The sequence below is a fragment of the Ursus arctos genome, unplaced genomic scaffold, assembly GCF_023065955.2.
Source record: "Ursus arctos isolate Adak ecotype North America unplaced genomic scaffold, UrsArc2.0 scaffold_19, whole genome shotgun sequence".
NCBI classification, from domain to species: Eukaryota; Metazoa; Chordata; class Mammalia; order Carnivora; family Ursidae; genus Ursus; species Ursus arctos.
Window position 1 is genome coordinate 50,965,267 of NW_026622863.1, and position 24,618 is coordinate 50,989,884.

General features: G+C 53.4%; 1 protein-coding gene across 2 annotated transcripts; it reads left to right on the plus strand.

The window, feature by feature from the left end:
* The first annotated feature begins 4 nt into the window (after positions 1-4).
* MED25 (mediator complex subunit 25) lies at positions 5-15,643 on the plus strand. 2 transcript variants are annotated; one of them, XM_026481793.4, is made up of 18 exons: positions 5-192; positions 289-334; positions 597-721; positions 6,566-6,664; positions 7,058-7,178; positions 7,451-7,613; positions 7,740-7,870; positions 8,171-8,258; positions 8,351-8,544; positions 8,976-9,104; positions 9,489-9,574; positions 9,656-9,713; positions 9,857-9,964; positions 10,061-10,249; positions 10,603-10,674; positions 10,808-11,026; positions 11,335-11,515; positions 13,840-15,643. In XM_026481793.4, the coding sequence occupies exons 1-18, from the start codon at positions 59-61 to the stop codon at positions 14,082-14,084; spliced, it is 2,388 nt and encodes a 795-aa protein (XP_026337578.1). In that variant the 5' UTR covers positions 5-58; the 3' UTR covers positions 14,085-15,643. The 2 variants fall into 2 exon arrangements, with proteins under 2 accessions (XP_026337578.1, XP_026337579.1); XM_026481794.4 differs by lacking the exon at positions 13,840-15,643 and adding an exon at positions 11,992-12,124.
* Positions 15,644-24,618: the final 8,975 nt, after the last annotated feature.

Consider the following 24,618-nt stretch of genomic DNA (forward strand, 5'->3'; position numbering starts at 1 on the left):
TCCCGCAGCGGCTGCGGCGGCAGCGGCGGTGGCGGCGGTGGCGGCTGCTGCGCGGGGCATGGTCCCCGGGTCGGAGGGCCCGGCCCGCGCCGGGGGCCTCGTGGCTGACGTGGTGTTTGTGATTGAGGGCACAGCCAACCTGGGGCCTTACTTTGAAGGGCTGCGCAAGCACTACCTGCTTCCGGCCATCGAGTGAGTGCCGTTTCCGCGACTTCCAATCCGGCCCTCCGACTCTAGTTTTCCACAGTCTCTTTCCTGACCCCGACCTTTTACCTCCGACCCTCACAGGTATTTTAATGGTGGTCCTCCTGCCGAGACGGACTTCGGGGGAGACGTGAGTCTTGGGACTCCTGAGTCTGAGGGAGGCGGGGCGGGGGACGGGACTCCCGGGTCTGAGGGAGGAGGGAGCCGGGGACGGGACTCCCGGGTCTGAGAGAGTTGGAAATGGAGACCGGACTCCTGGTCTGAGGGAGAAGGGACCCGGGGACGGGACTCCGAGTCTGAGAGAGTTGGAAATGGAGACCGATCCTGGTCTGAGGGAGGAGGGAGCTGGACTGGCGTCCCAGATGAAAAGTTCCTCTGTCCTCTCCTCCCAGTATGGGGGGACCCAGTACAGCCTCGTGGTGTTCAACACGGTCGACTGCGCTCCCGAGTCCTACGTACAGTGTCACGCTCCCACCAGCAGCGCCTATGAGTTTGTCACCTGGCTCGATGGCATTAAGTGAGCTTTTTTTTTTTTTTTTTTTTTTTTTTTGTGCTCGGGTGGATTGGGGGGCCCTGTGAGGGATCATGAACGGATGGCGGCTTGGTTTGAGCTTCAGGAACCATCCCTCACACTGGCTGGCTGAAAGGGCTGAGAGGGATTGTTTTTGTCCATAAATCACTTCTGTGGTGGGTTCTGTGTGCTCAGCAGTTTTGCCATCCCTGTGGAAGTAGAGAAGTCTTCCCAGTTTGGGAGGCCTGTTGAGCTCCAGCGACTGTCTGGTACTGTGAGGTTCTCCACATTCTGCCTGATTCTCCACATTCTGTCGGCTGTTTCTCATCTGTACTCCAGTCTTCCTTTTTCAGATGGGCCCCTTGAGGCCTGAGTGCATGGGGGGTGGGGCCTAGGCCAGGATAGATCCCTCTGTGCTTTGGATGGGATTTGGAATGTTCCCTTTGCAGGCTCAGTGCGGGTGCAAACAGCCTGTGGTCAAATCACAGCCAAACCACAACAGAACTCGCAGACCCAGGAGTCCCTGCTCCCTTTGTGCCTCATGTAGCTTATTTCCTATCCCTTTAAAAGGGGGATGTTGTAGTACTTATTTATATATTGTATTATTTATTCTTCGTTGCATAACAGATTATCCCAAAACTTAGTGGCTCAGAATAATAAACGTCGATTATTTCATGTCATCTCTGTAAGTAAGGAATTCAGGACTGGCATAACTGGATGGTTCTGGCTCAGGGTCGTGTCATATTGCAGTCATCCAAGGGACTGGCCTATTTGTTTTCAAGGTGGCTCACTCTGGCTGCGGAGTGTCCTCCTAACGTGGCAGCTGGCTTATGTCAGACGAGGCAACACAACAGAAAGAGCAAAGAGGAGGCTACGAGGGTTTTTATGATCAAGTTTTGGAAGTTACACGGCATGACCTCTGCCATATTCTGTTTGGTCTAGAAGTCAGTCCTGTTCAGTGCGAGGAGCGTGAGGGGAGATGAATGCCAAGGGTGTGAATACCAGGAGGTGGGGATCACTGGGGGACCGGGCTACCATGACCTCATGGGCATTTTTTGGGAATTAAGTGAACTGGTGACTACTTAAAACAGCACCTGGCATGTATTAAGTGCTGTGTTAGTGGTCGCTGTTGTTTCACGTCTCGGGCTCTTGGTTTGTGAATGGATAATGATGGTCCGGATCTCTGGTGCTGTTGGGAGGCTCACAGGAGCTCATCTTCATGTGGTGCCTTCGTCCTGCCTAGTGCAGGGTCTGGTCTGTGGTTAGAGTTCACCACACAGTATTGGTTCATGGCTGTTCTCTTCATGCGTTTGTGCAGCAAGTGTTTGCTGAGTGCCTGCTTTGTTCCAGGCTGTCCATGCTGGACTGGGTGCTGCACGTTCACTGGGAAGTTGACACCCAAGTTTGACCCCTCATGGTCATTAGAGCTAGTAGTCAGGACAGAGTAGGATTTCCCAACCTCAGTACTGTTGACACTTTGGGTCAAATAGTTCACTGTTGTGGGGGGCTGTCCTGTGTACTGCCGGATGTTCAGTAGTCTCCCTGGCTTCTAGCCACCCCATGCCAGGAGCCACCTCCAAGCTGTGACACACAAAAATGTTTCCAGACGTTGTCAAGTGTCCCCTGGGGTGGAGAGTTGGGGGGACAAAACCCACCCCAGCTGAGAAGTACTAGGATAGTACATGAGTAATGGTAAGTGGGGGCTCTTTGAGGCCCAAGTTCAAGTGTGATGTCCATCAAGTGCCTAGCACTGAGCACAGGGTCTGGCACCAAGGAGGTCTAAGGAGAACTGTGCGGAATGAGAGAGTACGTGAATGAACGCTTGGATGCTCTTTATTCACTGATTCTTCCTGGTGAACTACAAGCTGCAAGACCTAACTCCGATGTTCCTTCCCTGACGCTGGCAAACAGCCAGTCGCTCCCTCCTCTGCCCCTGCCACTCTGAGCTATTCCCCTGTCGCAGCCCCATGCCTCTGGACTGTGAATGTCTAGGTCCCTGGTGTTCTTCTGCTTTTTTGTTTCCAGCTGGGGCCTGGCACCCAAAGGGCCTCAGGAGACCTTGACGGTAAATAAATGAGTGAAAGCCATGGAGAAGATAATCACCAAGAAACCAAACCTTCTGGTGGGTGTTGACATGTCCGGACAAGCAGTTAAGCCCTCTTATTTAAAACTTTCCAGGGGCGCCTGGCTGGCTCAGTCAGAAGAGCATGCGACTCTTGATTTTGGGGTTGTGAGTTCGAGCCCCACGATGGGTGTAGAGGGAACTTAAATAAGCAAATAAAAACTTTAAAAGAAATCTTAAAAATAGATAAGTAAATAAGTCTTTCCAAAGCGTGTGGAAGATAAGCAGGAAATGCTTTCTGAGCACATTCAGCACATACCCACACCTCCTCCTTAATCAGCTTAGAATACACTGTACCTTTAGCCAAATGCAAAAGCTTTGTAGGCTGTGTGCTCACCGTGGAATCCTCCCAATCAGCTGATAAATGTTGGCAGTGGTCTTTGTTGTACCAAGTTCTGTGTAACCATCTAAATTCACTTTCTGTGACGTTGCCGGGTGGTCCGGCACAGAGATCACAAAGTCTGTGGATTTTGTTCGCACTCGGGGAAGAAATCTTATCTTCTCCCGGAAGGTCTGTAACTTAAGGAACAAAGCATGCAGTGTGATTTTTGAAACGTCCTTGCTTTGGGAAGATTTCTTTCTGATGCTCCATTTCCTTTCTTTCAAGAGGGCCAGGTTTTTTTTTCCCCTCCTCCCTACAGCGTGTGACCCAGAATCAGAAAGAATAGGGTAGACGGAAAAGGAGCCCTGAGTGTGTTCTCCCTAGCACTGTGACGGTCCGTTCGTTCATTCCTTCAGTCCTTCAACAAATGTTTGTGGAGCAAACTGTCCTGGGCCCTGAGGAGTTGGGGACATAAGGCAGGCCAGATCCTGGCCCTCTTGGAGCTCGTGTCCACAGCAGGGCAGCCAGCCGGGTGGGTCAAGCCTGGTCGCTGTTCACAGTGACTCACTTTGACCAGTACATCCGGGAGCCTCCAAGGGCTCATTACCCCGTGAGAGTGGGCTGTGAAGACTGGCGGGGTGTGTGGGGGTTAATGGCATCAGCAAGAGGCCGGGGAAGCAGTAAGAGTCCGAGCCCACCTGTGGCACTGGGCCACTTTCATCTTCACGTTTGCATCATTGAGGGGTTCATTTGGAATTAAGGCTTATCATAAATTCTGTGGTATTCAGAACATTTTGCAGCTGGCCAGATTTTATTTCTGCTCCCCATTTTTCAAGCGTTTTCTCATTTCCTGGACAAAATACATGTTACATATCTCTCTGAACGCCTAACAGACGGCCTCCACTCTGGAAGGAGAAAACAAGGTTCAGGATCTCAAAGTGTTTGGTCGATCACACTTTCCCTCATAAATTGCTTTTTTTAATTGAGGTAAAATTCACATAACAGAGGTGATTATTTTGAAGTGAACAATTCAGTGGCATTTAGTGTGTTTACACTGTGCAATCACACGGTCCCAAAACATTTTCATGTCCCTAAAAGGAGACCTGCACACATGAAGCAGTTGCTCTGTATTTGCTCCAACCCCCTGCCCCCCCCCCCCCGGCCTTGGGCCAGGACACTTTTGGCTCAAAAAGGCTCATGAAAATAGTGGTTTGATTTATTTGGGAATAGAAGGTCGTGGCAGGGTGGATGCAGGGTCAGTTCATTCACTGGGGGCTGGCCCGCAACTCTGGCCTTCAAGTTCTTGTGGGAACAGAGTCTCGGTGGTAAGGAAGAGGAGGGCTGGGAGCAGGGGGTGGGGGTAAGGAGCAGCAGTGGGGCCCACAGGGCCTAGAGGGAGAGAGCCCACAACTAAGAATTGGCATGAGAACTTGGGAAGGAAGCAGAGGGGTCGAGCTGCTGTGGCTCACTTGTCCAGGAGGCCCGGTGTGTCCTCGAGCACCTTGGACACTAGCTGGAGATGCCTCGGACTGACCATTTGGTCCCCCTCGCTGCAGGCTACCCTGGCTCTGGGAGTCAGGGGCGCTGTGGAGGAAAGCTTGGCAATCATGGTATCTGGTGACATGTGATATGATTGAGGGTGGGCCCTAAAATCAGGTGGCTGCTGAGGCAGGCTTCCCAGAGGAGGGGACACTAGGCTGGGGTTGAGGGGGGGTCATAGGATAGGTAAGCAGGGATTTTCCTCCTGGGCCAGAAGAGGGGTGTGTGTGGTCATGGCAAACAGCACAGGCAGAAGACTGGTTATGTGGCAGATCACGGAGACAGGGACACATGAGACATTCTGGACGACTTATACCCAGAGGAGGATGGACCAGGAAGGTGGGCAGAGCCCGGGGCACAGAGGGCCCCAGATGCCCAGCTGAGAGGTTGGCTTTATTCTGACCTTAATGGACGTAGTTGGATTGGCAGCCCTTTGTTACGTATGTACATACGTGTGTATGTATGTAAACTGCATGCCACACATGGGGCTTGAACTCCGACCCCAGGATCAAGAGTTGCATGCTCTACTGACTGAGCCCGCCCCAAACCTTTAGCCATTCGTTTTTTAACACACATTTCCTGAGGCGACAGGGCCCTCAAAGCTCCCAGAGAGGGGCCCAGTCTGCACACTGTACCTGTGGCCAAGAGTCAGCCTCACAACCATTTGACCTGAAGAATCGTCATGACAGCAGCTGCACTCCTGTAGAGGTCGTCCCCATGCCACGCCCCATGTGGGGTGGTCACTGGTGACCTGTCTGCACGTCAGATGGAAGAGAAACCTGAGTCTGTGTATGAGTTTCCAGGGGCTGCCAAAACGACGTAGTAACTGGTTGGCTTAGGGGCGCCTGGTTGGCTCAGTTGGTTAAGCGTCTGACTTGTGCTCAGATCATGATCTCAGGGTCCTGGGATTGAGCCTGTGTTGGCTCCACGCTCATCCGGGAGCCTGTTTCTCCCTCACCCTCTGCCCCTCCTCCTGCTTGTGCGCGTGGGTGTGCTCGCTCACTCCCTCAAATAGATAAATAAAATCTTAAAAAAAAAAAAGGAAAACTGGTTGGCTTAGACCAGTGACTCAACAGTTTAGGATCCAGGAGCCCAGGATCAAGGTGTGGGCAGGGCCATGCTGCCTCTGGAGCCTGTGGGGGAAGATCCTTGTCTCTTCCAGCTTCTGGCGTCCCCAGACCATCCTTGGCCTGTGTAGTGTCACTCCAATCTCCGTATGGCGTTCTTTCTCTGTCTCTACGTTGTCTTCCTTCTGAGCATGTCTGTCTCTGTATCTACATGTCCCTGTTTTGACCATAAGGACATGGATCATATTGGATTAGCCCCCCCCCCCCCCCGCCGTGACCTCAGTGTAGTCTCCTTACCTCTGTAAATATCCCATTTCCAAATAAGGTCATGTTCTGGGATTATTGGGGGTTAGGACCTTCAACATCTCTTGGGGATGGGGACACAATTCAACCCTTGACACTGGGGGGCAGAGGAGGCCCCCATATTGGGCTGGGAGGGTGGGCTGAGGCCAGGGCTGGCTTTAAAGCCAGCCCTGAGGGGAGGTGTGCAGGGATGGGGACACGGGATGAGATCATAGGCCAGGTGTCCTGGGCCTTTCCCTGTTCCGTGCTCTGGCAGGACCTCTGGCCAGAGGGACTCCGTCAGAGATGACAAACAGCCCTTGTCCACATTCACTAGGCCTGGTGCTGTGACAGTGCTGGGGATAGAGCAGGAAACTTGATAGTGTCCCTGTGCCCAGGTGCACGGTGGAGTGTGGGGAGGAGGGTGGGCTCAGGCTCTCAGCTGTGGCCTGGGGGCTGGGAGGTGGCAGCCCTGGGTGCCACAGGGACGTGGGGGCTGACAGCCTCACCCCCTGCAGGTTCATGGGCGGGGGTGGTGAGAGTTGCAGCCTCATCGCAGAAGGCCTCAGCACGGCCCTGCAGCTCTTCGATGACTTCAAGAAGATGCGGGAGCAGATGTGAGTGTGCCTGGCCTGTGGGGCCCCCGGTGTCTCTTTCCACCTGGCTCTGCCTGCTGCAGGAGTCTACCCACTGCCTCATGCCAGGGAAGTGGGTGGGCTCTGAGCCCTGAGCGCTCCGGGCGGGAGGCAGGAGGTGCCCCTGGCCAGCGCCTGGTCTGGGTGTCCTCACTGGGAAGAGGAGCCTGCTCTGGGTCTGCCTCCTGCTTTCCCTGCCTGCTGGGCAGCTTGGAGTCAGGAACCTCTTTGGGCCTCAGTGTTCTCCGCTGTAAAATGGGGCTGTTACTCCTGACTTCCTGTGGGGCGGACTACTTGCAGTCTGCTGGGGCTGGGGCTGTCCTTTCTCAGGGCCAATGTTGTTACCTGCTCCACGTCTTTCCTTCTCCCTGGCAGCGGCCAGACACACCGTGTCTGCCTCCTTATCTGTAACTCGCCCCCTTACCTGCTCCCTGCTGTCGAGAGCACCACGTACTCTGGGTACACGACAGAGAGTCTCGTGCAGAAGATAGGGGAGGTGAGGACTCTTGAGTTGGAGGGAGGGGCTGGGGCTGGACTCCCAGGGCTCAGGGAGGAGGGGGCTGGGGCCTGGACTCCTGAGTTGTGACCAGCTCTGCTAACTCCTTTTGGAAGAACTATAACCCGGAATCCCCTGGGGCAGCTAATACAGGTCTCAGGGTCACTTTTCTCAAAGCCTGGTGGGAATTTTGTTTTATGCCCCAGTGGGTGTGGTAGCCTGGGGATCATCCCCGATGGCCCCACCATGACTGCTCCTCTCTTGTCCTGCAGCAAGGGATCCACTTCTCCATAGTGTCTCCCCGGAAGCTGCCTGCCCTGAGGCTTCTGTTTGAGAAGGCAGCTCCCCCGGCCTTGCTGGAGCCGCTGCAGCCACCAACAGATGTGAGCCAGGACCCCCGGCACATGGTGCTGGTGCGGGGGCTCGTGCTGCCGGGTGAGGCCCGAGTGCCAGCAGTGGAGCAATGGGGGGCATCCCCCCTCTGCTCCCTCTGACTTGGATTTCTCTCCCCTGTCTCAAACCCCTTCGCACGGGGCTCCGTCGTCCATCCTTCGCTCTCAGTTGGGGGTGGTTCAGCCCCAGGCCCCCTCCAGCCAAAGCAGCCTGTCCCCCTGCCTCCAGCTCCACCCTCGGGTGCCTCACTCTCAGCAGCCCCCCAGCAGCCTCTGCCCCCTGTCCCCCAGCAGTATCAGGTATGATTGTGGTCAGGAAGGGGACGTGCTTCTGGGGTCTTGTGGGAGCTCTGGCCTCTTGGGAGAGACCTAGCTGGATGTCGGGACTTGTGGGGTGATGGGGAGTCTCCACTGGGACCCCAGGGTGGGTGGGACTCTTGGGGCCAGAGAATCTCATCCCCGTGGAGGGTTGTGGAGTGATGGGAGTCATCCTGCTATGATGTCACGGCCAGGATAGCTGCACCTTGGATGGGCATGGTGGTGTGACCCCATGGGACACCCGGCCCGGGGTGCGCGGTCCTCATCACATTCCACTCCCAGGTCCCCGGGAACCTGAGTGCAGCTCAAGTGGCGGCCCAGAATGCAGTGGAAGCTGCCAAGAACCAGAAGGCTGGGCTGGGCCCACGCTGTGAGTCCCGAGGTGGGGATATGGGGTGGGCTGGGGTCATCCAGGCCTCTCTACACATCTGTCCCCACTTCTTTTCTTGGTCTCTCCCACAGTCTCACCCATTAACCCTCTCCAGCAAGCTGCTCCAGGAGTGGGTCCCCCCTTCAGCCAGGCACCGGCCCCACCACTACCCCCAGGGCCCCCTGGTGCCCCCAAGGCACCCCCTGCTTCCCAGCCCAGCCTGGTCTCCACCGTGGCTCCTGGCCCAGGCCTGGCCCCCCCTGCACAACCTGGGGCACCGTCCATGGTAGGTGCTGGAACACCCACCCCGCTGCTCTACTCCTTCCAGCTACTCACAGAGCAGTGGCCAAGCAATTTGCCTTCCTAAATGTGTAAGGGTGCATGGGTCTTGTTGTCCTGGGTCCTCAGGAGTTCATGGAGCTTGTGTCACAGACGACTGAGACCAGAGGGTCTGGGGACAGAATGGTGGGGCTTTGGCTCCTAGCAGGGGAGAACTATTCAGAGGAGTCCAAGGGATCCTGGGAGTCGGGCGTCATGGGTCCTTAGAGTGCTCAGATCCTGTGGAGTCAGAGCATTTATGGTGCCAGGCACTGACAAGTGGTGTTGAGAAAGGAACCTGCGTTCTGTTCTTCCTGCTGGTCTGCCTCTCTCTCGGGACACCCCTCCCAGGAGGTGGTCTGACCCTGCTTCACTGCCCTCCTTGCTCCTCTCTGGCAGGCGGGCACGGTGGCCCCAGGCGGGGTGAGCGGCCCTTCCCCAGCCCAGCTAGGGGCCCCGGCCCTCGGGGGGCAGCAGTCGGTCTCCAACAAACTCCTGGCCTGGAGCGGGGTCCTCGAGTGGCAGGAGGTGAGTAGCTCGAGGAGCTATGTGGTTCTCATGGCCTGTGAGGACGTGCGGCTGGGCCAGGGTCCCTGTGGGGCTGTGGCACTTGTGGTCCTAAGGAGAGTCTCAAGGAAGCCTTTAGTTTGGGATTAGGGAGGTAGTAAGAATTGTGTTTCGAGTGAAGCACTGAAAAGTCTCAGATTCGGGGTGTGACGGGGGTTCAGGGGATCGTGGCAGGGAGGGGACAGAGGTTGCGGGACCACTGGTCTGGAGGAGGGGCGCAGGGCTCGTGGGACTTAAGCTGGGGGAAATCCTGAGCTCCGGGGCTCCCAGGATAGAACGGGAGAGGTTGAGGCGACTGGGCTTCGGGGCCTTTTTCGCCGTGACACGTGCTGCTTTTCCACTCAGAAGCCCAAACCTGCCTCCGTGGACGCCAACACCAAGCTGACGCGATCGCTGCCTTGCCAGGTCTATGTGAATCACGGCGAGAACCTGTAGGTGACTGACTGTAGGGCTGGGGGCTGGGTGGACCTGGGCTTGCACCCTCCTGACGCCTCTCCCCCCGTGGCCCCCAGGAAGACAGAGCAGTGGCCCCAGAAGCTGATCATGCAGCTCATCCCGCAGCAGCTGCTGGTGAGTGGCTCGAGGGAGCACCGCCCGCCCCTCCCGGTCTGCTTGTCCCATTCTCTTCCCTCGTCCCTTCCCTGCCCCCTGCCCACTTGGACTCCCTGCTGCTCACTTCCCCACCCCGCATGCCGGCTGTGTGTCTCCCGCAGACCACCCTGGGCCCTTTGTTCCGGAACTCGAGGATGGTGCAGTTCCATTTCACCAACAAGGACCTGGAGTCCCTGAAAGGCCTCTACCGCATCATGGGCAACGGCTTTGTGAGTCCGTGGCAGGACGGGACCTTCTAAAACCGGGAGGGCTGGATGCCCCCTTCTCCTCCTCCTCAGGGGTGACTGGTGTGCATCCTCCGCCAGGCCGGCTGCGTGCACTTCCCACACACGGCCCCCTGCGAGGTGCGCGTGCTCATGCTCCTGTACTCGTCCAAGAAGAAGATCTTCATGGGCCTCATCCCCTACGACCAGAGCGGCTTCGTCAATGGCATCCGGCAGGTCATCACCAACCACAAGCAAGTCCAGCAGCAGAAGCTGGAGCAGCAGCGTGGGGTGAGTGACTGGGGCCTCCCTCCCCCCAGCACCCACCCCTGCCCGCCTGGGCCCTGGAGCTTGTGGCCAGATCCCCAGCATCCCTCCTGGGCTGAGACGTGACCACCTGGGTTCAGTCCCTTCCCCACATTTTCTTGTGATCTTTGTACCCCTTTCAGTGCTGCATTGAATCTCAGAGACACAGCCCCCTCTTGGGGACTTGGGAAAGTAAGGTTTACTTCCCAGACACCCACCCCCAAAGACGGTTCTAGCTCCTGACAGGTTCCCCTTCAGGGTTCAGAAGGCTCCCCCCACCCAAACACAGGACCCCCACTCCCACCCCCAGTCACTGACCTGCTCCCTGTCCCATACAGATGGGGGCACAGCAGGCACCCCCTGGGCTGGGCCCCATTCTGGAGGACCAGGCGAGACCCTCACAGAATCTGGTGAGGAGACGGCTGGTGGGGTCAGGGCCAGGGCGGGGGAGACCCCCAAATTTACTGTCATTTTGACCTGACCTCGGAGGCCAGGGAGTCTGGGGAATCTGCCTCGTCCCTCACCCCCATCTCTTCCCACCAGCTCCAGCTCCGCCCACCACAGCCCCAGCCTCAGGGCACTGTGGGGGCCTCTGCAGCCTCAGGACAGCCCCAGCCCCAAGGTGCTGCCCAGGCCCCCCCAGGTGCCCCCCAAGGTCCTCCTGGAGCAGCCCCTGGCCCTCCCCCTCCTGGACCCATCCTTCGGCCTCAGAACCCTGGGGCCAACCCCCAACTGCGGAGTCTCCTCCTCAACCCACCTCCGGTGAGATTTGGGGGTGGGGGGCAAATGGGAGCCATGGGGCTGGGCCCTGGGCCCTGATGGTTTTGGTCCTTTTGTTTGGGAGGAAGGAGGTTGGCTTTGATCAGAGGGTGTGAATAGAGCCCCGCCAAGGGCTCCAGGCAGACCGGCTCCCCTGTGTCTGTCTTACATGGGTTTCTGCTAAGATTCCTTTGAAGAAAGAATCCCCCCCACCCCCCGCAACCACTGGATGAGATGTCCTCTGAGCAGCTTCTGTGCTAGAGTCTGCTTGATGGGGTGGGGGCTCTGACCCACTTTCTTTGTTCTCCCAGCCCCAGACGGGGGTGCCCCCACCCCAGGCTTCCCTCCACCACCTCCAGCCACCAGGGGCTCCTGCACTGTTGCCCCCACCACACCAGGGCCTGGGGCAACCCCAGCTGGGGCCCCCTCTCCTGCACCCACCGCCTGCCCAGTCCTGGACCACACAGCTTCCCCCGAGAGCTCCACTGCCAGGTAAGAAGGTCCCCGGGGAGGGCAGGGGTCTGGACTGAGTGTCCCAGCAGCCCCTGGGCTGGAGCCTCAAGACCAAGGGCTTCTGGAAAGTGAAGTCCTGGATTCAAGAATGGTAGTTGGTCCCCTCCCCCAGGGTTCTTGGGAGGCTCTGAGGGCTCCTGGAAAATACAGCCCAGGGGATCAAGACCCAGTGGGGCAAGATCTTTTTGTGATTCCTTTCCTGTGTGTCCCAGGGTTGATGGGAAATAGTCTTAGGGCCAGAGAAGTAATGTGGGGGATGGGCTCCTAAAGGCTCATGGGAATCAACACATTTGTGACCAGACGGGGCCAGAAGGTGCCCCTGATGGGTCCCCCTGGGGCTTCCTAGAAAAGTCATTTCCTTGGGCTCCCAGAAGAAGAGGGAGGAAGCAGGCCCAGGGCCCTCCAGGGCCCCAGGGACTACTGGGAGATGCAGTCCCTTCCCCACTGCCCCCCAGGTCAGATGCTGCTGAGCGGGGGTCCCCGGGGCCCGGTTCCCCAGCCGGGCCTGCAGCCCAGCGTCATGGAGGACGACATCCTCATGGATCTCATCTGAACCCCCGACACCCAATAAAGTTCCTTTTAACACACGCCCCGGCTCCCGTCACTGACGTCCCCCAGGACTGGGCAGGAGGAGACCTGGGGGGAGACCTCTCTGTCCTTGTTCTCGCTTCAGCAGCTATCCCTGAGGCTCTGGGCTGGTGACTCCAGGGCCTCCGCAGTGAGTCAGGCAGTCTGGTGCAGCCTGGCTCTGGGCCGGGGTCGGGGGGTGGGATGTGGAGGCAGGCAGGCAGAGCTCAGGGGACCATGTGCCCTTGCAGAGATAGGTCGGGTACCTGGGAGAGGCCTCTGAGCCAGCTGGGCTCAGCAGTCTTGGAGGAGAAGTGGGAGTCGACGAGTCCGAGAAGGAAGGAGGCAAGTGGTGATCTAGGTGTGGGGACAGCAGAAGCGAATGCGTGAGGGCAGTAGAAAGCTTGGGATGTTCAGAGGTACAAGTCCGGCATGAGGAAGGAGGGACCCAGAGAGGTGGGCAGGTGCCAGGTTGGGAGGAGGCTCGGGTTCCAAACTGAGTGGCTCAAGGTTTGTCCTGAGGACGCAGAAGAGCCAGGGGAAGCCACATGCAGGGAGCAGGTCTGGGTTGGCTGGCTGGCAGGGCCTCTGGGCTGTCAAGTGCGATGGGGCAAGACAAGGCCAAGAATGCAGGGAAGAGGCTGGGGTGGTGGCCTGGGGAGGGGAGAGGCTGGTGGAGGGGCTGGGACCGAGTAAGGGGGCAAGAGGGGTGAGTCGGGACTTGGCATGCCATGTGAAGGAATTGGGGGTGAAGGGGTGGGGTCAGAGCTGGCCCCTGGCTCCTGGCCTGGGTGCTGGTAGGTGGTGGAGTGTCTCTGAGTGAGGAAACTGGGGGAAGGAGCCGGTAGTGCTAATGGTCCAAGGAGTGTCCAAGCCATAGATCACATGTTGGGAGTTCAGGATGTGTTCCTAGGAGATGGCATATGTTTGATTGTTGGAGCCACGGGAGTGGACAAGATCACACGCGAGGAGAGGCCAGCCCCAGGTCCCAGAGACGGACCTTCCAGGGCTTTGGACGGGGTGGACAGTGGGGTTGTCCCTGAGATGGAAAACATGGCAGGGGATAGGTTTGGGGTGTGTTGAGGCAAGAATGTCCTCAGGGAGACGTCTAGAGGGCAGCTGGATACAGACACGATGTGCAGTGCAAGGACGGTCCAGCCTGGAGGCAGGGAGCTTGTTGTCTGTTGTCAGACTCCAGACTAGCATCGCTCAGTGCGTGGTCCATGCCTGGACCACCAGCATCCGCATTGTTTGGGACGCTGGTTAACATCTGACTCCTGGACCCCGTCTCAGGAGAGAGGTTGCAATCTGGTGGCCTGTGGGCCACTCTACAGATGAGTTTTGTTTGGCCTTCCCTGTGTTAGCAAATGTAGCATTTTTTCCTAACGAGTTAGTTGTAAAAATCAGGATAATTTGCACGTGCGTGCACGCGCACACACACACACTCACACATACAGACACACACAGATACACACCCAGTCTGCATCCTTGGCTTTTCCTGACACGTCAGAAGTTCTGGCACCTCTGGGCCCGCCCTTCTCCTAGCAATAATGGGCTGGAGCTGCCCCTTTTGATGGGGTGTGTGCTCTCTGGTTCGCCACAGTCCCCACCACTCCCGTTTGGCTCCCCCACCGCGAGGCAGGGGGTCCTTGCCTTTGGGCTTGCACTGTGGTTGTTCCTGTGATAGCATTCAGAGGCAAGTGAAATCTTTCTTGTACCCATGTCTCTATCAAAAGTGGCAAAACGAAAGAGAGACCGAGAGGGCCACGTGTTTCGAGAAAAATGGGAGCGAGCCTATTTCTTTGTGGAAGTGAAGAGCATGCCTATGTGTTTAATATGCAAAAAAATCGTATCTGTGTTGAAAGAATACAACCTGAGACGTCATTACGAATCAAAGCACAGTAAGAGCTTCGACCAGTACACAGAACAGATGCGAGACGCGATACTCAGTGAACTGAAAAAGGGCCTCAAGTGTCAGTAGGGTTTGCTTTGAAAGAAAGCAGGTCCGAGAAGCAGCATTCGAGTAACGAGGAAAGCACGACCTGGGCGTTAAAGCCTTCCACCGATGGCGAGTTTGTGAAGGAGCAGGACGGCGGGTCCTGGACAGAGACGCTCGCCTGTTGAGACTATCCTTTCGGCCTGATGGGCGTTTGCGTTGCGCCATGAGTCGAAGATAAAACCAGAAGATTTACAAGTCCAGTTGCTTGAGAGTCAACTCCATTGTGGCCTTTTCTATCGTTGCTCATGAACTCTTACCACCCGGTTAGCTTTATTTATTTGTGGTATGGAGAATTTCAATGCGACCGAAGAAGTCTGTGACACGGTGCCCAGGCAGGCCCGACGCTGGGAGATGAGCTATTTTTTGTGTGTGTATTGACAGATACACAGACGGGTGAGAATTCCTAAGCCCAGTTGCAGACCATTGTGGTAACCTAATCTGTGTCACAGGGGGCCTTGTCAGGACGCCTCAATCCCAGGAGGCGACACTCGGCCAGGACTCAAGTCAGCCTGTTGCCTCAATCACCAGGAACTGAGTTGTGTTCAGAAGGTACACAGAACACACCGCGGACATCCTGAACACGCTCCTGGGCTTTAACCACGGGCAGGTGGATGGTGACCTTGACCCGAAGTGTTTGACAGGAGGTCTGTGACCTGGTCGTCACGCGATGTGGAAGGGATCTGAACTGTTGAAATCCGTTGACTTGGTTCATCTCCAGTGAGGCGAAGGCCACACCTTGTTTCCCCTGAGAAGTTTGATCAAGGACTTTTGGTCGAGGTTACAACCCCCTCACCCCCCGAACACTAGTTCTCTGCAAAGATGTTCACGAACAGCTACTTGAATGTATGATCGTGTTTGCCCAGTCCTGGCAAAAACGGGAAGCCCCTGCCAAGGAATAGTTCCTTTGCTGCAGTTGGTTTCCAGAAACAAAAGACATGGCCTGGAGCATATTCACCCAGCTGGTGGGGTTCAAGACCAAATTCCCCCAAAGGCTCTCTGCGTCCAGACTTTGTGAAAATGAACTAACACTGTCCAGTTTGCCTCCGTCGGTTACTGTCGATCGTGTGAATGCAGACCACAAGTAGTAATTACTGAACTACAGGGCGGTAGAGTGCTGGTTCCTAACTGTGATGCCGTTGGAAGACACAACCCGACAACTGTCTCCAGCAGTTGTCTTGAATCTCGGGGTTTGGAGGCGCCCACACTTGTAAACAGCTGTTTTCCGTTACAGAATTGATTCATATTAAATAACCATTCCCAGTTAAGGATTCAAGGTTGAGTTCTAAACTGCCCGTCCCACCGTGACACCCAAGGCCTGACGCTGACCTCTCGGTGCGGAAGTGGGTGAGGTCAGCCTTCTGGCTTCAAAGTCAAAGGAGCAAAAGAATTATGAAAGAGAAAAATTTTAATAATTAAATATTTCTATTTTTCAATTTGTATTTTTTCAATTTTGAATTTGAAATATAAACTCCAGTATCATACATGTTTGTATTCTGTTCCATGCATTCACCATCGTTCAGTAAAGATACAATTTGATTATATTTCTGGCCGTCGACTTTTCTCATGCCTGGCTAGTTCACTCATTTATGTGGCCCGCCTGGCTCCTGTAGGCATTTGAGTTTACCATCCCTGCCGTGGCACTGCTGAATGGAATCTGGGGGCAGGAGGGAGGCTGGGAATCACCATTTTGAACAAGCTCCCTAGGTGGCTCTCACGCAGACAAAAGATGGAGCAGGAGATGCTGGAGGTGGTTGAAGGGAAAGTGGGTGACGTTTCCTGGGCAGTGTGTGTAACAGGGGTTTTTGAAAACTCAGATGGCTTCAGGGACCAGGCAGGTGATGGAAATGCGTGAAGCGGACGGGTGTAAGACAGTAGGGAGTGATGGGGACTGTGGCGAACTTGCAGAGTGCTTGCCCCACCTAGTGGCATTTAAATTGCAACAACAACAACAAAACACTGTGAGGACCAAACAAAATCCGCTTGTGGGTCTGACGAGGCCATCCGGCTGCCATTTTGTGACCTCTGGAAGAAGGAGAAGACGCGGGGACAAGGACAGCCCTGAGATAGATCCACAAATCTGGGTTGGGCAGGGAGCCAGAAGGCAGGAGGACTGGGCAAGTGTGTTCTGGAAGCTGAGTGTTTCTGAGGAGAGAGCGATCATCAAATCTGCAAGGAGAAGACGAAGGGAGAGCAGCCAGCACTGTTTCCACCTGGTGGAGATAGCCCAGCAAGGAAACACAGGTTTGAGTCCAGGACAAATTGATTGAAAAGAAATGTTTCCAGTTGCTGGTTTGTCCGCACCCAGGTAGATGAACTGAAGGGACCGGCCTGATGTACTCATGGTGTGTATTCACGAGGCGAGGCAGAAGAAACCCCAGGGTTACTAGAATGCCCAGAGAGTGAAGAAATGTCTAGACATCTAGAAATCACCTGCACATTTCACAGTCCTTATGGCTAAAGGCGATCGGCTACGTGCTTAACGTGCCTCTTAGAACCAGCCAACACCAGGAACACATGTTTTGGGAAAGGTTTTCTCTGAGTTCAAGGTACTATTAAAGCTACTTAAATGGAGAAAGAAATAGTGAAAAACTTAGAACAGCAGAGGTTAAACTCCGGCTGCTGCACCGATTAGCTCTGTGGCTTTGGGCAGGTCCCTCTGCCTCCCTGAGCCTCAGTTTGCCCCTATGTCAAGTAGTAGCTTTCCCCGCAGGATTGAGCACGTGGCAGGCTCAGCATGGGCCTCCGCACAGGAGAGCTGCTCTTAGCCCCTGTTGTCCTCTCTGGCCAAACGCACTCTTAGAAGGCAGGCATAGTGAGCAAACCTGTTTCTAAAAGTGCATGCCGACTTGTCAGGATCACCAGAGCATCCATGAAGGTCGTATTTGAGCAACTAGTTGGAAACATTTCATTTTTGATCAATTTGCTTTGGGACCACGTATCTAGAGCTGGAAGCAAGACCAGGAAATTCTCGAGAATTCTCCCAACTGGCAGAAGTGACAGAACATAACTGAGGGGGGGTGGTGGAGATTAGGGCAAATATGCTTAAACACCAACACATTCATTGTTGTGAACCTGTCTTGGGTGAGAGAAAATGCCCACCCGATACTGATAATGAAGAAAAACAGAAAATGAGACCTAGAAAGGGTTTATTTGTCTCAAGGTACACAAAACTCACATATTTTCCCACCATCTTGGGTTTTTATTTTTAAATTAACCTTAAACATGTATTGAGTTACACACGTGATTATAGTTTCGTAAAGATAAAAAGGCACCGAAGGGTATAGAATAAAGAGTTCCTTTCATACCTCTTTTCTCCTCTCACCCCAAACACAATACTGAGCAAACCACTTTCTTCCCCAGAGGCAGATGTACCAGTTTGGTGCTTGGGTTTACATGCATTTGGTTATTGAGACATTTGTAGTCTCAAATGTTTCATATAAGTGGGGTCAGTTTATCTTGTGTGGGTTTTTTTCCACTTAAGTAGTGGCCTCCTGTCCATATCCTTCATTGCACGTGGCCCCATTAAATGGCCCCATTCCAATTCCACACAGCATCCAGTCTTTAGAAGTTGTTTGTCGGTGTGTAACAGACCCCCACCAGCTGGGGACTTACGCAGCAAGCATTTGTCACACGGTGGCTCTGGGTCAGGAGTCAGCATAGCTCTTGCCTCCAGCTCGACGTCTGTCCGGGCTGCAGTCAAGCCGCGGCCCGGGGCTGCAGTCTCATCTGAAGGCTCAACTAGTAGCGGGCCCACTTCCAAGCCCACTCATGGGCTTGCTGGCAGGTTTCAGTTCTCGCAGGTGACTGGATGCAGAGCCTCAGTTCCTTGCTGTTGGCCGGAAGTCTCCCTCTGTTTCTGACCACGTGGGCCCCCTCATAGCACAGCTCACAGCATGGCTGGCAGCTTCTTTGGACGTGAGGGGGCAGCCAAGACGGAAGCCAGTCTTTTTGTAACCCAATCACGGAAGGGATATTCTACCACTTTGGCCACATTTTGTGGGTGACAGCAACTCAGTCAGCCCAGCCCACACTGAAGGTGAGGAGTAATAATGGGGATGTAATACCAGGAGGTGTTGGAGTCACGGGCTGTGTTTGAAGCTCTTTGCCACGCTGTGTGTGGCAGTTGGTTAGCCGTGCAGGTTTTCACTTAAATCAAAAATGCTCCAGGGAAGGAGCATATATGTGTTGTTATACATGTGTTTGTGGGATCCGTTCTTAAGAGCAAAATGTCAAGATTTAAGAGTGTGCCAATTTTGTTTTGATGTATTTAACTCTTTAAAAATTAAATTTATTTTTTAAAAGAATTTATTTGAGGGGCGCCTGAGTGGCTCAGTCGGTGAAGCGTCTGCCTCCAGCTCAGGTCATGATCCCAGGGTCCTGGGATCGAGTCCCGCATCGGGCTTCCTGTTTAGTGGGGAGCCTGCGCCTCCCACTCCCCCTGCTTGTGTTCCCTCTCTCACTGTCTCTCTCTCTCTCTGTGTCAAATAAATAAATAAAATCTTAAAAAAAAAAAAAAGCATTTATTTGAGAGAGAGTGAGTGAGAGAGAAGGAGCAGGGGGAGGCAGAAGCAGGCTCCCCGCTGAGCAGGGAGCCCAATGCGGGGCTGGATCCCAGGACTCCGGGATCATGACCTGAGCCGAAGGCAGACATTTAACCGACTGAGCTACCCAGGCATCTTGTGAATTCATTTTTTTTGTATATATAAAACCTTCATATGGTCCACAGTTAATGTAAGAGGTTCCAAAGTCAACCCAATGCATAGTCTCTCCCAGCTCCCTCTGGAGATCAATTGCCGATTTTTTTTTTTTTTTTAATTTTAAGTAGGTTCCACGCCCAACATGGGGCTTGAACTCATGACGCTGAGATTAAGAGTCATGTGCTCTACCGACCGAGCCAGCCAGGCGCCCCTCAATTACCAATTTTCTTGTGTGTCCTTTCAGGAGCTATGTACAGCAGGTGGAAGCAAACAGAAACATACTCATTTTCTGGCTCTGCTAGCCAGTGGCAGGCTAGTTTATATTTTTATTTTAGTTTATATTTTTAAAATAGTTTTATTGAGGTGTAATTGATCTATAAACCCTGCACATTGTACACACGTTGTTGAGTTTGGATATCTACATACGCCCAGGACATCATCCGTGCAATCCAGGTAGACATCTGTCACCTACAAACTTTCCTTGTGTGCTGTTGGGTGTGTGTGCTGTTGGGTGTGTGTGTGTGTGTGTGTGTGTGTGTGTGTTAAGAGCACAAACCTGAGATCTACCCTCTGAAATTTCAGCTCGCAGCAGCAGATTACCGTCAGCACTGTTACACAGCAGATCTCTACAACTCAGATTCAGCCTACTTTACTCTGTAGAATTACTTTTTTCATCTAACAATGCATCTTGTAGTTCATACCAGGGTGAAAAGCCCTCTGTTCTTTCTCATGGCTGCAGCGTATTCCCTGTGTGAATGCCACCATTTTTTGAAGCCCATGTTGTGTGTCGTAGAGGATGCTTCTGACGTTTGTGGATGCTCGTTTTAAACCGAGAACTGCCAAATTGCCCCTTCCAAAACCATCCGCTTTCCCACTGATCTGTGGGTATGGATCTCCCTGCATGAGGAGAGCCGAGGCGGGACGTGGTCAGAAGACCTCTGGAGCGTTTGGAAGTGTGCTGGGGGGCGGATGGTGGCCGAGGGGCAGCTGTGAGAAGTGCTGTGGTGACAGGGATGGGAAGGTCCCATCTGGCGTTGATAGCCATGGTGTGCTCAGGAATGAGGAACAGGAAAGTGAGGCGTTCGCTCCCGCTGCCCCTCGTTTTTTCCCATCGGGGCGGGGGGTGGTGGTGACGGGCTTCTGCTGAGGTTAATCAGGAACCTGGGCTCAAGAACCCCCTCGGCCTGTCCTTGGCTGTGACCTCAGGCTCTTGCCTCTCTGATCCTTGGTTTCCCTCATCTGTAGATGATAAGATTGCCATCCTTGTGGGGTGAGTTTAGAAGGGAACCGCTAAACATAATGTCCAGTGTTATTATTGCTTTCCCAAGAACGATCTTTTTACAAATGAAGTGATCCAGGCTGACACCAGCTCTGACAACCAGTCCGACCCACTCTACCGTGCGTGACTGACGACCAACCAGGTTATTACTCAGAACCTTGAGGAACTTCATAGAAGGACGCAGCAGCAGGGGCCGGGGTGACATCAGAGGTGGTAAATTTGCAATTCATTTGTTTGAAAAATGTTGATTGGACGCCTGCCTGGACTGGGGATGAGGCAGTGAAAACCTGGGTGTGGTCCTGCCCTCTGTAGTCGGCGGGAAGCGGCCAGGTTGCTCGCCTGGCCCACCGCTCTCTCCTGTCAGTTAGGTGAGGCTCTGATCAAGGGACCTTGAAGGGCCCTCGTGAGAATTTAATAACTTCCCCCAGAGTCTAATGTGGGTCAGGCTGTTCCCCCTGGTGGCCGTCCTCCAGTAGTAACTCAGGAGTCCCGCTGCTTTGGTTCAATAACCAGCCCCTTCATTTTGGGGTCTGTGGTCTCCAACTGGGAACAGAGCACGAGTGTGGAGGATGCACACGGGCTTTTTATCTGCCTGGGATCAGAAGCGATGCGCTTGACATCACGACGCTCGTGCTTATGCTCCCGCTGGTGAGAACAAACTCATCCCAGCCTCCTCCAGGGAAAGCTGGACAGGTGGTTTTCTGGTGTGCCCTGGGAGGGGAAATGGGGTGTCGGATACATCGCATCACTTCTTAGCGGCGTGGAGGACGTTCCGGGGGTGGGAGGGATGTGCACTTGGACCCTCGAGTGCTCTGTGCCGGGCTTTTGGGACATCGCTGTGAATAAGCTAGACATGGTCCTTGTCCTTACAGAGCTCCCAGGCTAATGTAGGAGCTACAAATAATTATAAATCGTGATAAGAAAGTTTAAGAAAAAATATATACAGCTTGAAGAGCACGTATCAGGCAGACTGTGGGTTTTTTAAAGATTTAAAAAAAATTTTTAGTTATTTCAGAGAGAGCACAAGTGGGATGGGGGAGAGGGAGAGGGAGAAACAGACTCCCTGCTGAGCAGGGAGCCAGACATGGAGCTTGATCCCAGGACCCTGACATTATGACCTGGGCCAAAGGCAGACACTTAACTGATTGAGCCTCCCAGGCGCCCCCAGACTTTTTTTTTTAACATCATTTTGTAACCAAGAAACAAAGAATCTTCAAGACAGGTCTCTTTACTCTCATTTTGTTGTGTAAAACATTTTTATTTGTCCATGTTGCCTTCGTGTTCTTGTCTGTGTCACACGCACATCCAATCCAGATGTACTCCCAAGTTGCCCTTTTAGTAAACTCAGTCCGGCTGGTTAAACGGGGTTATCTGAAAAGGACATTTATATGTCAGGATAGGCTGGGTTGGGCTGCAACAACAACTCCCAAATTGCAGTGACTTGAAATAGCAAAGGTGGGTTTTCTCACTCCTGCTGCATAGAGGGTCAGCGTGGAGCCGCTGCTGATAGATCTTGACTAGATCCCAGCAGCACGGGAAAGGCACAGAGAGCTCTGGTCTCGCGCTAGTAATTAAATGCTCCAGGCTGAATTCACGTATGTCATTTTGCTCATATCTCACGGGCTGGAATTAATCACATGGCCCCCCGGACCATAATGGGGTCAGGCAGTGTGATCCTTTTCGTTGTTGGGCAAAGTGGAATTAGAAATATATGGCAGATAGCACTAGTGAGCATCTGAACACTTGAAATGTTTTGTTTTAACCAAGAACATTTAAACAGATACTCCTCTCTTCTCTATGTAGGACCAAGACCTTTTCTTTAGGTATTGGTCCCCCATTTATCACACAACATCGTAATCTTGTATAAACTACATCCACAAAGCACAAGTCATTTATCATTTCCATTGTTTTGTCTTTTTTTTTTTTTTAAGATTTATTTATTGGTGTGCCTGGGTGGCTCAGTCTTTTAAGCAGTCCGACTCCAATTTTGCTCAGGTCATGATCTCATGGGTCGTGGGATTGGACCCCGTGTAGGGTCTGAGCACAGCAGGGAGTCTGCTTGAGGTTCTTTCTCTCTCTCTCTCCCTCTGCCCCTCACCCCACTCATGCTCGCACGCTTTCTCTCTCTCTCTCTCTCTCTCTCTCTCTCTCTCCCTCTCAAGTCAATAAATCCTGCTGGCAAGTGGAGGAGGGGCAGATGGAAAGGGAGAGAGACAATCTCAAGCAGACTCCCGGCTGAGCTCAGAACCCGACTTGGGGCTCGATCCCATGATCCAAGAGATCATGCATGACCTGAGCTGAAATCAAGAGTCAGATGCTCAACCAACTGAGCCACCCAGGCACCCCTGTTTTATCTTTTTTTTTTTTTTAAGCAACTCACTCTTATTTCTCCAATGCAGGCAACCTGTTTTCCATATAAATAACTCTCTTACATTAATGTTTCATTGGTTTGATAGGATTAAGTTATTAACTTAAGAGCAACTGGCGTAAACAAGTTTGGCAGCAGACCGTTACTTTGCAGGAAGCGTATAGCATCACCGATGGGGGCAGAATTGCTTCGTCATATCAGCCTGCTAGCCTGGACGGCAGGTGCCACAGATGAAATGGGCAGCTGTCTTTCAAACTGGCACACTGCGTAAGCCAGTTGGTTTCAGAGGGCTGTACTGTAGTACGACTTGGAATTTCAGCCTACGTTTTTATTCTGGGATGTTTCCGTTTTGTTCCCGCTGGAGTGTATCCTGGCACAACTTTCTCTCTGCTTATAGGATCCTGGGAATTGGTACCCACACATGTGTCCTGATGGGAGCTGAAGGATGCTGGAGAGCAGGAAGGATGTGGAAGAGATCAGTCTGGATAGAGCAGCAATAGAGGAAGTTTGTGTTGAATTCTAAGGGGATTGGGAAGCCACTAGAGTGTTTTGATTAGTGAAGGGAGAGACGTGGCCGCAAGAGTTTGGAGGGTGTTATCTAGGCAAGAGATTGTGAAGTCTTGGACTAACGAGAATGGTGAGAAATGAGGATTTAGGGAGATTAAGGAGGCTTCTGTCCTGTGGTTCTGTCTCCTTCCTGCTGCCAGCGGTTGGTTGTCCTGACACGGGTGATTGTCCGGGGTCTGGAGGTAACCACTGATATCTACCTTGTGGTCTGGGTCCAGAGAGCATGGACTCCATTTGGTCACAATCTAAGTCAGATTTGGAACTCAGGGCTGGGCAGGTGGCTTCGTGGGTAGAACAAACAAGGATGGAGAAATATATCCTGGCTCAGGGCTTCTCCTATTTCACAGCCACCCCTCCGTGTCATTTGCTGGTTGCTCCTCAGAACACTGACCTCTGAAGGGACGGAGTGTCCTGGTCTCTATCTACACACATGCTCTTTGTGATTTCAGTGTCTCATTGTCTCGAGCACGGAAGCCTCCCCTAGCCACATTGCTTAGTCAACATCTCAAAATTAACACATCACGAATGGAAGCAGGGATTTCCGTCTGCCCCCAGAGTCGGCTCCCTTTCACTAAGCGGCATCCCTGTACAGGCAAACACATTGGCCTCATCCTTCACTCCTCTTTCTCTCGCTCTCTACACTGGTCCTTTGGGCTCCAGCTTGAAATGAATTGTGCAAATGACCACCTCCACTGTGGCCGCCCTGCCTGCCATCCGTCCCATCTGTGCCTCCTATCTGGATTATTGGCACAGTCTTCTCTGCCCTTCTGCTTTCATTCCTCCCCTTCCATCTTATTTTCAACATGGCAGCCAGAGGAATCCTTCAAAAAAGATTTAGGTATTTCAAAGGTCATTTTTCAGTAGGCAACATTTGCGTACAGTGAGAATTCCAAATAGTCTAAAAGTAAACTGAGTCTCCCTTCCACCCCGGTAGCCCCATTCCCTTGGTCTGCTGCCTTCTGTCCTCAGAGGCGACTGTGGGTCCCACCAGTTTCTGTAGACTTGTAGAGATACCGTGTGCATGTTTCTATGCATTCTATGAATGATCTAACATAAGTGAGTCTATGTCATTCCCTTGTCGAAAAACTTCTGGTGGTTCCCCAGCCCAGTGAGATTAAAATTCAAATGCCATCCCAAGGCCACAGGACCCTGCTTGTGAACCCCAGCACCTCCCCATTTCCACAGCTCTCCTCCACCCTCAATCTGCTCCAGCTACGCTTGCATCCCTTACTCTCTTACAGTCTCAGGGATTGTGCCCTTGCTGTTCCCTCTTCCAGCCCAAATAGAATCGCGCGCTGCCTATAGGTCACTTCCCTAACTCCTCATGGTCACCATGCCATTGTCCTGTGCATTGGCGCCATTTATAACACTTATCCCCAACTGTGATTAGTTGTCTTCTCCAGTGGACCTTGGGCTCTGTGAAGGACCCATTCTGTTTTGGTCATCACAGTATACTTACTGCCCGCGCAGACTGGAAACAGTAGTACTAATAATGATTTTTAAAAGTGTTTATTTTAATCACCCGGTGTTCGTCACAATGACTTTTTTTTAAAGAAAAAAGTTAACATTTAAGTCTTTACCATGCTGAGTACCGACTCTACTACT